This window comes from Anser brachyrhynchus (assembly GCF_964034855.1).
Source record: "Anser brachyrhynchus genome assembly, chromosome: 1".
Classification (NCBI taxonomy): domain Eukaryota; kingdom Metazoa; phylum Chordata; class Aves; order Anseriformes; family Anatidae; genus Anser; species Anser brachyrhynchus.
In genome coordinates, this window is record NC_137694.1 from 183,978,019 (window position 1) to 183,991,904 (window position 13,886).

The following is a 13,886-nucleotide window of genomic DNA, read 5'->3' on the forward strand; positions in this document are numbered from 1 at the left end:
TATTTGCTTAAACAAAAATTTATTCTGAATTGCATTAACACAAAGCATCTGGCTGGCTTTATAGCTACATACCTCATTTGCTCTTGTGGAAAGGGGTGAAATAAAGCAACACTGTGAATATAACAGCAGTACTGGGGGAGATTCCAGGTTTCGTTTCTAACTGCTGTCCCGTATTTATTTAAAATCACAAGTGCTCTTAAAACATAATAGCTGGCTATTTTTAATGCTGTGACCAAACTTTGATTAAAGCAGTTTTCTTACTGTTGGCCTTATTTCCAACTTAAGGCGTGACTAAAATGACAAATATAGGATATTTAAATACATTGGTAAAGAATGTGGATTTAATATATGTTAAGGTGCATTTCTGATTATTTTTATCAACTTTACAAATATCATTGTCATTGAACTTTTCTTCTGCAGAGCAGCAAAGCAACTTGTCTTAGACACACAAGTAGACAAACATTGTCTTTATTAGCTTTGCAGCTACTAGATTGGGAAGTGCAGTTACTAAATCCTTTTTCAGCTGTGCTTTTGTTTTCAGTAGCTGTGTTTAGTTCGAATAATCTAAAATTTTGTTAAAGACTTTTGGAAAATAAATGTCCAAGCCTTGCCACTATTATCTTCCAGTGCAGTGTACGAAGGAGTTAAGTTTTTAAAATAAAGCAACAGTGTGAATGATGTTCCAGCCTCTGCAGGAAGAGCTGTGACAGCCTGAAGTATTTCAGTGCTGCTTATCATGGGAAAACTTATTTCAGTGCCTCTCTGACAGTAAAGCCATTTTTCTGAGGAGACTGACAGAACGCTGAAAAGGGAAGTTTTTTCTAAATTGATAATAGAATGTTTCTGAATAATGAGCGAACACAGAACTCTGTGGCATTGGCCAGGAGGATATCTTTTGTAAAACTAAATTATGTAAAGCGGACATAATGAGTTCTTTGTCTATCAGCATGGTCTTTAGCTACCAGTCATTGTAGAGAGCCCCAAAGAAAACCCGTGGGTTTTTTAATGCCTAGTCTTTTTGCACTACCACATTGGTCTACAGCCACGTATAGAAACAGTTGTGCAACTTTACTGGGTTTTTATTGTTTGTTTGTTTGTTTTTGCCATCAAACACACTTGGTTCAGGAGAAAAACATTACCACTACTGCTGTTAACAATCATGGCTTTGCAGTATATTTGAAATATATAAGATACGATACTACAAATGTCTTTGTCTGAGCTAGTTGTCTTTACAGTAAGCAGAAAGATGTAGGAATGTAGGGTTGTTTCTTAAAACAGATCCAATAAATCACAGTGAAAGAGCCTGTTTTCTCTCTACTGATTTACGGTGAGAATCCCAATGAGTTATTCAAATGTCTGCAAGTCAGGTAAGACAAATCCGATCCTCTGTGTCTGGAAATAAAACAGTTCCAGGCAAAATACAACCCTCTTATCAGGAGGTGGATTTCGCCTCTAAAGGCTGTGCCTCCCAGTGTTCCCTTCCCTTTCATATTCCATTCACAATGACAAAGCAATTCCCTGAACCTTCACAGAAATGACAAGTGCATACAGCTTAGCACCTTATTTCTTTTCATGCGCAGTCTTTCAGCCATTTCTCTGCTTCCTGAAGGGGAGGGATCCAGCCCTGACTGGGTGCAGTATATATCGAAGCTTCCTACTTCATGGTGTCTTGACATTAATGGGGTAATGCTCAGCCCTGGCTCCATAAAGTAATGTGGAAGGCATTTGGCAGCGTTCCTAAATTCCTGCTGTTTAAACATGAGGAAGCAGATCACTGTTGCATACCAGCATTGATTTATAGAAACCGAAGGCTGTGAAGAATCCTTCCATTTAAACTAAGCAGGCGACGCAGGAGTTTTTGCGTTCCCAGTTACATGCTTGAGCCTAGTCACCCACACGAAGGAGGCCACCAACCTGTCAAATATAGTGTTTAAACATTGTTTAAAACATTAACCACTTTGCTAAGTCCTTCATTAAGGTATACTCCTTTGCATTTGCGCATGTGCTGAATGCTTTAAAGATTTTGGATAACTTCACAAAGCTTAAGAGTTAGCACTTGGGTTTTATTTTGATGCCTCCACATTTTCCTTCCAATTCAAAGACCACAACCTTACTGAGTCTTGAGACAGCAGCCGTGCATTGACCATGGTCGATTCTCTCAGAAAGAAAACAGATTTGCAGGCACCACTACTCCCCATGATAAGCACACCTGAATACAATTTAACAGGCCTACAGCATCCTACTTCTCCTCTACAGCACTGCTACTCTGTAATTAGAAGCTTTGTGGTTATGTTGCGTCAACAGTGCTGCTAAGTTCCTGAAGAAGGGGATTTAAACTTCTGGGAGAATTCTTCCAGCAGCTCCATTAGCTTCTCCTCGTCTCCTGGTGGACTGTGGGTGCTTGCTAACGGTAAGTGTGTAGGGACTGGTTGCCTGTCTGGAAGACAGAAAAAACAAAATCCTTATGAATATATTTAACTACCTCTTCTAGCATCACACAGGAGATTTTTCTGCTAGACTTTATATTTTCCAAACATATTTTATGGACTTGAAGCCAGAAAATTTACTTTTAGGTTTCTGTAAACAATGTTAGTTATGTATACCTTCCAAACCAGAAATTGAACTACTTTCATTTGTATTCGGGAACTAGAATTACTGTCCTTTTGCACAATATGGCTCAAGAGTGGGAAGTGAGATCTCTTTTGCAGCTGGGACAAGATAAAGGAATGTCTTGTGGGGTTTACACCTGCTCTCTGTCACTAGTTGAACTCCTGTAGGACCAGTAACTTGAGGTTACTGTTGCAGGAAGAGGTTGCTTTTTCAACATCAGACATGAATTTTCCTTGTCTCATGCATAGAGCTTCTAGTGCTACACAAATTCCCCAGCTGCGACGTTGTAGCTTAGATTATTTTCAGTCTTAAAATGCTTATTTTCATCCTTAATAATAAATGCTTAAATTCTAAATGCTGAAGAACTGCTAATTACTCAACTGCCAGAAGTAACATATATCCAACATAAAGGTGTGTGACTAAACTCAGGCTGTTACTTCGATTGGTCTTCCAAATCTTGTTCTTCTCATTCACTCAGTGTGAATATATCACTGCCCATAGGAGGGGATGTTTCTCTCCAAAAGCACAGTATCTAGAGCCTAGGAGCCTAGTGGCAATGCTCTTAGATGTCTGTGAAGCAACTGTCAGGGCACTGGTGCAGTGCTGTTACTCTGTTTAACAAGTCCAAGGCCTGCAGTAGCCAGCTGAGACTAGAAGAAGAAGCTGTTCCAGCACTGGGCAGCAGATTTCTCTGAAGACCTATCGAGCTTCCCAGGGGAGCAGAGACGTTCGCTCTCTTAAGAGCAAATGTTATAACTGGCTGCACACACCACATAGCCTCTGCTCGTGGAAACCTGAGGAGAGAGAGACATGCAGAGGGACGTCCCCTTTTCCACCACCAAATATGAATTGCTTCCTACCTGAGCGGAGTGTTTCAAATATCTGGTGCTAAACTTTGGGAACTGTGTGTGAAACCCAAACTCAGCATCACAGGAAGGATGCTTCCGGGCTTTGGAAAGCAGGGCTCCATCAAACATTTTTTTATTTATTTTGGCAGATGCAGAGAATTCTGCTTGTACAAGTTCTCACTTCCCATATTTATTCGTCAGGAGAAAAAAAAAAATGCTGGTTTGCACTCAAAGGGAACAGAATAAAAGGGAACAGAGGAAACAGAGAAAAGGTGTTACTGATTCAGGAAACAGCCGTCTAGGACTAGAAAAGCAGGGTCTGTGCTCAAGTGCTCCAGCATGCAAAGCCCTTTACTGAAGGGGCCCAGAGATCCTGCACTCTGAGCTGGGGCTTCCATAGGGCAGCTGGAGACAGAAAAAAACTGTCTGACTTCATCCCTATTCAGTAAGCACGTAACAAGAAACTTCTCTTCCAACCTTAAAAGCCATCACGCAAGCACCGAAGCTCTCAAAATCACTACGTACAGCTGAAGAGCCAAGGTGTGCTCCCTGTTAACTAAAGCTGGAGTTAAACAAAGGCCGAAGACGGGAGCCCGGTGGGATTCCAGAGCGGGATGAGCTGAGCAGAAGCGTTAGGTCCAGAAGGAGGTAACAGGAGTAGAAAAAAGGCAACACCTGGTTCTACAAAGCAGAATGACCAGCTAGGAGGTGTGGTTTCTGCACGCGCTACAGGATGAGATGAAAAAGGTCTGGTTAAGCATGCAATTGCCTGGAAGGAGACAGAAAGGATGAGGTCAACCCAACTCAGAAAGCCCAGACCTGCATGCTCTGACCAGAAATCCCAGTGAATCAGGATTTCACAGCCAACAGCAGTGCTGGGCTCCTGTGAGCAACTACCCCGAGCTCTGCCTTTCTCCCACTGGACTGACCCGCAGCACCATTAAAAGACAGCTCTGCTTCCAGCAAGATGCCTGCAATCTGCCGGGGAGAAAAGGGGCTCTGGCCTATTTTTTCCACTTATGCCCCATATTCTAGCAATGCCAAAAAAGCCACTGTGTTCAAGCCTCTGCCCAGCTTCGGAGAAAGAGGGAGCTGGCAGTTTCACACCAGCGTGGAGAGGCAGGCAGAAGAGCCAGTTAAAACAAAAGCAACCCTCAGTGCTCTGTGAGAAGGCTGCTAGCTTCCCAGCATCGTGAAAGATGCTGTTTGACTGCTGTGATTTACCTTCCCTTGGCACAGTCCTGCATGCAGCCATCTTCATTTAAAAAAAAAAAAAAACAACTCCCTAAAGGAATGCTCTGAAGCCTGTATCAGATGATTTAGAGGACAAAAGCAGGAACATAACAGTTTAATACAGTCTTCCTCTGGTTGCACAGTGCTCACTTAAACCTTTAGTCTTGGAATGACTTTCAGAAACACTTGATCCTTTGACAAACTGTTGCCAGGCAAAGCCTTCATCCCCTTCCAGGCCAGATGGGGATCCTACAGTTCCAGGCAGCTTAGCTGTCTCCACTGATATGCAAAGGAAGACGCTGCTGCCTCACCTTGGAAGAACAAGCCGCTCGGTAGCTTTGTTGCTTCAGATGATACTGCCAGCCACACAACGGTGTCAGCTCCCTGGGCCTCTGTGCGCAAGCTGTTCTTCATCTTCTGATAGAAATCTGGCATCGAGGACCTCACAGCTAGAAAGAAGAACAATGGGATGTGGTCTGCCATGCAAGGCTTTTATGATTTAAAAGAAAATGCTAAAAAGTGCCATTGTGAGTTTACAATGAAGAGAAGGCATCTCGAAGTTTATGAAGAAGTATTTCCACATAGCGAGGGGTATGACGGTGGTGGTGTAACAGTGCTATGGTGCCAGGTGATCAAACAGCTGTTTGTTTGGGTCAAATGGCAGGGAGAAAGCTACAAGGAGGTGAGAACAGGATCGGCCAGAGGTTTCTGATCCAGTTCCATTCTAAGTCCCAAAGAAGTTAAACATGGGGGAAACAGAAATACCACAACACAGGTATTCTGACAGGATTTTTAGCTCTTATTTTCACACCAGTTTTAGGAAAACAATTGCAGCATAGTATTTCAAAATCTTATGCTGAGCGGTACCAACTACATTATCCATGTTTAAGCACTGGCTTCTTTTTATTTTGTCCAACAGATGATGATTGAGGGCCTGTCCCCTGCAGCTGTTTATTCTGGGGGGCTGGAGCGGCCTTGAACTTTGAGGTGGCAAAACTTTAAAGCTCATTAGGTTTGGAAATACATGAACGATGGGCAAGAATAAAAAGGTTTTAAAGAAAAGGCAACGCTAAGGTATTTATTTTGAAAGCATAGCTTTCAAGCCTGAGTAGAGGGGTTTAAATGCTTCTGTTATCAGAAACAACTCTGGCAAACTGTGTCTCCAGAAAAGACCTAGATATTGGATTACTAGTCCACGTCCCAAGCTTGGGTGTTAGAGGCTGGGAGCACGTTGTGGTACACAACCTGCATACCGGATAACTCATGCTGGCCCTCCTGCTGAGACACAGTCAGCAAAGAACAGCTGCAGCTCAGGCAAAGGGCTGTCCAGCCAAACACACCGCTTCGCGAGGGCCGTAAATGTCTAGAGGAAGAGCAGAGGAACAAGGCGTGCACACCTCCTTTTGCACTGCCCTTCCAAATTCCCAACATCTGCCTGTTGGTACTCACAGAGGCAGAATCTGTGTGTCCCACTGCAGAACTTAAAAGTTAGCTTAAAGCACTCTGGCTTTGCTGTGCATTTGCCCACGTGGGGCTGCCATCATTCACAGCCCTTTATTATTCTCCAGCTATACACAGAGGGCAGATGCTGTGCCCTCTGAGAGAACAGGGTTACCAAGTGGTACCACACTACTGTAAGCACCAATTTAGGGCCAAGAAATCGCTGCACCTGCTAGAGAAATTTACCAGAAAGTCTCATTTCTCTTTGCTTTTAGATTAATCTGGAAAGAAAAAAAAAAAACAAAGTGTCACGCAGATGATACCTGGAGTGTCTGCCCAGCCGGGGTGCATAACAGAGAAATGGACGTTTCTGTGAGTTTTTGCCCATTGTTCTGTCAGGACAACTTGCTGTCTCTAGGATAGAGCAAGAACAGCCAGACTAGCATCAAGTTCAGTAGCCTGTCCCCGAGTTTGTTCCCAGGGAAATAAACTACATCAAATGTGCTGTGAACATCAGAGCATTTACGTATAGCAGAGAGATACCCTCACTCACCCTGACTGGGATTAGTGGGTGATTCTGTCAGAGACCAGCACGATCATTGCAATCCATATCCTAGCTGCAAGCTTATTTTTAAAGCAGTTTCACTGCTTTTGCTCACCAAGTCCACTTGCTGCAGACTGCAGGGAAGAGCTGAGCAAGCAGAAAGGGCTTTTCAGCAAAAGACAGTTCTCTCCTTTGAGACTTAAATCAAATGAAAGCCACGCTCCCCGTGCAAGATGATATGTGCTCATAGTAAGCGCATGACATCCACTGAAGATTACTGCCCGTGCATCTCTGTACAGGTTGGATGCAGTGGAAAAGCCACAATGATTTCTTTTTTTATTATTTTTGCAAAGCTTTCTGCAAAGCAGACGGTATACAAGCCACCTAGCAAAGAGGTTGTGGGCTTTGTTTCCAAAACCACGGACTGTACCTTGTTCTGGGCGTACACCATCGTCCCATCAAATGTCCCACTTCCTGACTGCAAATCAGATACGTTCAGTTTTTGAACTAGCATGCCCCCAGAAGAGACAGTTATCTGTAATCAAATGAATGATAAACGAATGAACAAAAACCCCAAATCAACAACTCCCCAGCATGATTACTCATGCATGCAATGTGATCTTCAGGATGTATTTTTAAGTTCCTCAGGGCAGGAACCCTCTGCATACTCTTTGCACTGTGCTTGTACTCATAGAGGGAGCTTACCTGGAGATGAGGTGGAAGAAATATTTTTTTAAAGAAAAACAACATTGATTTTCATTCAAAATGGTGTCAACCCCGTCAGGGATCAATTTGTCATTTTTCTTTTTGAAAAGCAATGGGGAGAAAGAAAATAGCAGAATATATAAGCTAATTAGAAAACAAGAGATACTATATAAAACTTGGGAAATTTCATTTTAACAATGTACTTGCTGGCCTGTTTTACACCAAGTCCTACGAAATTCTCTTAAGCCTATGCTCCTGCTGTAAGTACTTTGCACCACTGCAGGAGACAACTTGCCCCAGGGAAAGGAAAAGGAGAAGTTTCCAGAAGAAGTGTTTTACTCCGCTTTCCAACGAAGGGCTCAGGGCAGCAGGCAGGACCTTTGCCCGGGAGAAGGAGCTTGTTGTTGGCAAAATCCAAGAGGATTCTAGAGACGCTTATAGCATTATAAATAATCCTGCATTGCTAACATAGTCAAAGGGATGCTGTCACAAACCACAAGGAAAGAACCGTAAAATAACCACTTTTCAACAGCATCACAAACTCACCACTCTGGCGTCAGCTTCTTTTTCCAGGAGGGGCAGCAGGGCCGTTGTCAGAATGTACGTACCTACAAGACAGACAGACATGAACGTTAATTTATCTTTTTAAAAAGCTTTCTTTTCTCCCTGCCCCCTACGACAAAAATACAAAGTCTTATTTCTGAAACTTCAGTGGGGTTTAATGATTTTGGTGCTGCTTTACTTGTAACGTGCCTATTCAACTCGTAGCTGTCTGTGTTGCTTCATACTTCTCCAAAGGCACATCTGTTATTTTACAGACTTCTGTGTGTCTCGTACCTACAGAACAAACTGCTGGGTACATTCCAGCCCGGCCTTTGAAGGCAAATACGGATTTCCTTGGGGAGGGGAGGCGACACCAGGGAAGAAACAGGGAAGGTATTTCCCCTCTGTGCATGCCATATACACATGTCTACGCTGCACAGCGAACAAGAGAAGCAAACCACGCTTCTCGTATGCACTGGAGACTCATCCATCACGCCAAGCGACTTCACGGTGAGAAGGCAAAAACATCACAGAGAACCCCAACACTTCAGGATCCTGCTGCACATAAAAACTGCCTCGTAAATCCCCAGCATGACAGAAGATCAGGAGCCCCTGGGGGGAAAAAATATTCATATTGTGTGTCCGAGGCTGAGCTAGGTTTACTTGGGGAAACTTAACTGTATCCTTCCCCACTTCAAGCACGTCCAAGTAGCACAAGTTGTACGCACAGCCCAGATATATTCCATCACAGCTGTTACCATGACCAGCAGTTTGTTATTCACAACACTGTTCATCTGCTCATGTGTTTGGTTCAGACACACCTAGTGCTGTTTCACCCATTCAGTTGCAATACAGGGATTTTTGCTTGTTTTTATCTCTTACGAGCGATTCTTTCTTTTTTTTCCCCCACTTAAAACTGTACTTAAAAAGTTCTGTTTAATTGAAAATGAACCCAGCCTCACTTAGTCCAGCATTTCTGTGTTGAGTACTACACTTCTCCCCTGTCTCTCCAGAAATGGCCCGAGTTCAACAACTCTCTGTCAGCTACAAACGTATTTTTTTCCATGAGCCACCGAGGCCGTGTTTTTCACTAGACATGAAGACTTCAGCATGTGTCTTTGTAACCTCTCTTCCACAGAGGCAATGAGATCACCCAGTTGAAATACAGCATGTTTATAAATATGCTAGTGAAGTTAAATGCTTGGTGAACAAACTCCTTGGTTCCCCTGTCAGTCACAACAGTCCTCATTTTCTCTGTATCGTCAGCGGGACATCCATATTCACACGATATATTTAAAACACAAGCAAATGAAGCAAAATGAAGGCACAGCAGATGAGTAAAGGCAGCTTGTCTTCAGCAGAAGATGCAAGCAAAGGCATTTATTTGCCAGTGAACAGAGAGAGCCCATGTGCATCCCCTGGGAGCGGCGGGGAGACCGTGCCCGACACTACCACAAGGACGAGGACTACTGCCGATTGCCATGGGGACTGCCACGGTGTAAAAAAAATAAAACGGCAGCACTCCAGCACACGCCAAGAGCCCGGATTAAATTTTGATTTGCTGTGGCTTCTTCAAATGCAAAGCGCCATCACGTCCTGCTTAAACCCGCTGCCTTTCCCGAAGGCTGAGCTGCAATGCAGCAGCCACGCCGATGCTCAATTTTACCATCCCATGGATTAATTTACACTTCCGAGGGGCATCAGTTTTGTTTGGTAATCCTAAAGGGATGCAAAGACAGACGCATTAACACCGCCTCATTAATGGTCAGGCTTCGTCTTGTTTTCCAGATGGATGAGAGAAACGCTCAATGCCAAAAAATCCTGCTTATAGCATCCACAGCTTGTCAGAAGTTTGTGTGTTTATTTAAAACCACAAACGAACTGCAAAGCCGTCCTCTCTCCCTCAAAATTATTAGGAATTCAGTAAATCCGCCGTAGCCAAAATATTCGGACTTTGCCCTGCAAAACCAGTCACTCATCTGCTTTGAGACAGCGTGAAAAGACTGGTTTTGATCCCAGCCTCCTACGGTAGGCGTTAGGGTCTCAAAGTACTCACAGATGTGAAGCATCAGGCACTACGACTGAAGTGTTTCATTCCTCCTCCTCCTGCCCCAGTCTTAGGCGTCCAGACACAAATTCCTTAGTATTTTAAAAAAAATACTTTCAGATGTTATATATTCATATTCGCATGGGCTGGCCTGTCAGGCAAAACAGCCTGGACAAGAAACTTAGTGGCATGAGATTAATACAGCATATTAGTGGTTGGAATACATCATTCTCAGTTTAAACCTCTGCATTTTTACCCACGTAAAAGCTGGCGTGTAGCTTGACTGTTGTGTTCAAGTCGATAAGAGCAATGCTAAATCCAGCCGGTCCTGTACCTCACAGCACACATTTTGCCAAGCACGGCTGTGTTGCAGCATGCAGCAATACAGGAATGAATTTCTGAGTAAAAGGGCACGCCGAAAATGAATGATTTGCCTGCCACAGTCCTTATAAAAATATGAATTGCACTGACAGTATAAAAAGGAAAAAGGAAAATGTTGTTATTTTTGGTTGTTTGTTTTTTTTTTGTCAGGAAAACCAAGGTACTGATTTGGTAGCAGAGATGACAATTCCCCTCCTCCCACCCCTCTTCAGGAAATCAAGGCAAGATCCAAATTATTTATATTTTTGCTAGTAACTGATTATTAATATCAATGTACTGGACATCTGCCTTCACACCTGCCTTCACATCTGCCTGCATTCTAGGATGTGTCTTCGACACAAAAATTTTTGTCTGTTAAACCTCCTCCCCCAAAGTTTAGTTAAAATAACTGTTTCAAATATGATTAATCCTTAATTATCACTGTGTTCAAACTGTACAGATTTTTTTAGGTTTCTTTTTCTTTGTTGTTTAAAAAGACCAAGAGAGAACCCAGAGGGGTATGGAGGGAAAGCTGATGACCACCACTGGAAAAGCAACGAGCATTGGGCAGCCTGGCGATCCTGCCCCTCCACTGACGACCTGGGTGATTCTGCCAGAAACAAAGGAAGACTTTTTTTTTTGGAAAGACAAAAAGTTTCAATAATATTGGGGCTATTCTGGTGAAAACGTGCCCTTGTCTCAAGCAGATACACAGTAAATGGAGCTGCTTGGTTAGGACACAGAGCAACCAGGAACGTTTGTGCCTGAACAGCTCGCCTGGACCACGACCCATTTCTTGCACAGGTCTGCGGAGTGCCCGTGGAGAAGAACTACTATGAATTACTCAAGCAGGAGCCTGTCTCCATCACCCAGCTCAGACCTGGCAGGCAGGGAGCTCTGAGTACACCCACTACACGGTGCTGGACACCCGTCTGCGCTGCCTGCATCGATGCACGTGTGACGGAGGCCAGACTTTTCCCACCTTTTGAAGGTATATTGCCTGCGTTGCCCTGAAAGCTTGGCTCCCACTGGTGTAAAGGTGAAAAAAAAATCACACATTTTTGCAGTAAAACGGTACATAACACTTGCCTTTGAAAACGAGCATTTGCTGTGCCACAAAGGAGCTCAGCAAGACGAATGGAGGAGCAGCAGGAATGCGGAAGCGGGTGAGTAAGCGTCCGGTCTGTCACCCACATGTCCAGGATTTCTTCTTGCCCTCGCTGATCTCTGCTGAGGTGAGGAAGCTAGAGAAGCCTACTGGACAAGCGACAGCCCTGTTCCCTGCAATGAGGCTTGACACAGTCCTCACTGGCCACGTTTTCTCGAGTTAAAGAGGCTCCTGGGATCGTTGCACAATGCCTTGTAAAGACAAACATCCCCTCTGCATTTGCTTTTCTTTGTAAAAATTCCTGTAAGTTTTATGTCTCGAAGCTGAGCTCACATCATAGGAAATCATGGACAAACCAGTGTAATTCCAGTCTTTCCTATAAGGATACGGTTACCCCACTATCACAAGCCATTCAACCGACTCTATCACATGGTAGATTAGACAGAGTGGGTTGTCAGTCTGTGCATTAGACGTGGTGATTCCAGTAAAAATGTTGTGTGGCACTTCATCAGAACACACTTGGTTCACACACACTCCCTCCCAAGTGCTGATCACAGTAATGTTTATTTAGGTTTCATATTTACTTGGACTAAACCAAAAACCCAAAAAAACCCAAATTGAATCACTATGCATTCCCTTGTGTCTTGTGTAAATGTCCCACTAGCTTTGACATCTTCTCAATTTAGCTGAGTGATCAGATATCGTGTTCTAATTTGCAAGACCCATTTTTAACTCCATACAGTGAACTCCTCTGTCTACGTGTATGAGCAGCAATTTTGCGTTTCACAATCACAAGGAGAAACCTCAATGGTGGAAGTGTAGAAAATGAGGAGCTGTTATGGAAATAAACATCCAACTCATACACAAGTTGTTTAAAAAATATATTCTAAAATCAGCTGGGCTGCTTCATAAAGTCCTCGATAAAATTAGGCTGCCTTTCACAAGACCTGGAATAGAAGTTGAGGAACTGTGGAAAACTCAGGTCTTGCTGGAAGGTAGCTCTGCTTGTTCTTGTAACAGATAACTCACCATGGACCTCGTCCTCTCCACAACAGCATAACCAAAGTGAAATCCACCCCCCTGCAACGGACAGAAGCCTACAGTGTATCAGACACGGGTCTTTCCCACACAAGGCTACGCGTCTGTCTGTATTAGAATACGAAACTAAGCAAAACACAGAATAGCCATAACAGAAAATATAAACTAAGACCGTGAAGGCAGACTTCCAAAATGCTGGTGTTGTAACTCATCTGTAGCCTGCTAAAATCTGGAGGAGTCCTTACGATTCATATGCTGACATGCTTTATACGCTACATATGCTTTAAAGGTTTAAAGTGACCCCAAAACCTGTACTTTAAATTGATTTATAGTGAAAAATATTGTTTCAGCAGAACTAATACTGTAAAGCCAGTACCTGTTTATAGCATCAAATTAATTGATGATGCAAATTACTGCAGACCCAAGTGTCTTGGTGGAGTCTAGAATAGTTTTTGCTTCATGTTCTATCTGGCAATTAGTGGCAAATTGGTGGTGAGGTTTTTAATCTGCTAACACTCAGATAAGGGCAGGCAGCCAGCACCACACTCAGTGGAGTTTTCCATCTGCCTGAGCTTTGCATTATTATTAGGAACAGAGCTATTTCAACTGTGAAAAAAGTGGGAACAGAAAAAAGTTGTATTGTACATATTTTAATGGCTCATTCATCTGGTAAAAATCAGTTAAATAAATTGGCCTGCTTTTCTTATGTCCGAGTCTTAAAAAAAAAAAAAAAAAAAAAATCTGACTTTCCCTTGACCTGGTTATCTTTTCAAGCCTTCAATTTATGCAGTTTCAAGTAAGAGACATCCCTGAGCCTGTTTCCTGAGTACAAGATCAGGAATGAAGATTTTAGTGTGCTGTCTCTGAGGGCCAATTCCACCACACTACCAACAACTGAGAGAGGATGGGAAGAGCTAATGAACATGAAAGACAAAACTAAGGCCTCCATTTCCCCTGAATTACAAAGCTCAGCTCAGTAAGGGCTCCCCTGTGTCCTGGGAATCTAGAATTCAGTACTGTTATTAGTTTTACAACTATATTCAACTTCATTCCTCTATGTAGCACCTCTCATCAGTAAGTCTCAAAGCTCTTCAAAAAGAAAACCGGTATCGCAGTCTCCTTTTCACAGGTACGGCTGTCTGCAGAGATCAAGCACTGACCTTATGGCAGATCCAAGCTGCCTGACTCCAAGTAGCTCAGACCACTATCTGCTAGGCAGCACTGGCTTAGGTGAGACACCGGTTAGTTCTGGTTTATGTGGAGGGAAGAGACTGAAAGATATCCATGCAGGTTAGGCAATTTGCCATCGATGAGCTGTACAGCTGTTATGGGAGAGAAGCATTTATTTCCTCCGTCCCTACCCCTCCTTGCACACAGAGCAAACACATGCAGCTATATTATTAAAACAAG

The 13,886-nt window shown here is 43.3% G+C and overlaps 1 protein-coding gene across 5 annotated transcripts in view; it reads right to left on the bottom strand.

The window, feature by feature from the left end:
- DHRS12 (dehydrogenase/reductase 12) overlaps nucleotides 1-13,886 on the bottom strand; it is a 27,432-nt gene continuing 13,546 nt past the window's right edge. For 2 of the 5 annotated variants that reach the window (XM_080569736.1, XM_080569740.1), the window contains 5 exons: nucleotides 7,927-7,988; nucleotides 7,106-7,210; nucleotides 6,455-6,545; nucleotides 5,003-5,140; nucleotides 1-2,437 (listed from right to left, as the gene is read on the bottom strand). In XM_080569736.1, the coding sequence (XP_080425862.1) occupies nucleotides 2,310-2,437; nucleotides 5,003-5,140; nucleotides 6,455-6,545; nucleotides 7,106-7,210; nucleotides 7,927-7,988 (524 nt within the window). In that variant the 3' untranslated portion in view covers nucleotides 1-2,309. Of the gene's footprint in view, nucleotides 2,438-5,002; nucleotides 5,141-6,454; nucleotides 6,546-7,105; nucleotides 7,211-7,926; nucleotides 7,989-13,886 lie in introns of those variants that run through there. The other 3 variants (XM_080569737.1, XM_080569738.1, XM_080569739.1) reach the window with 3 other exon arrangements.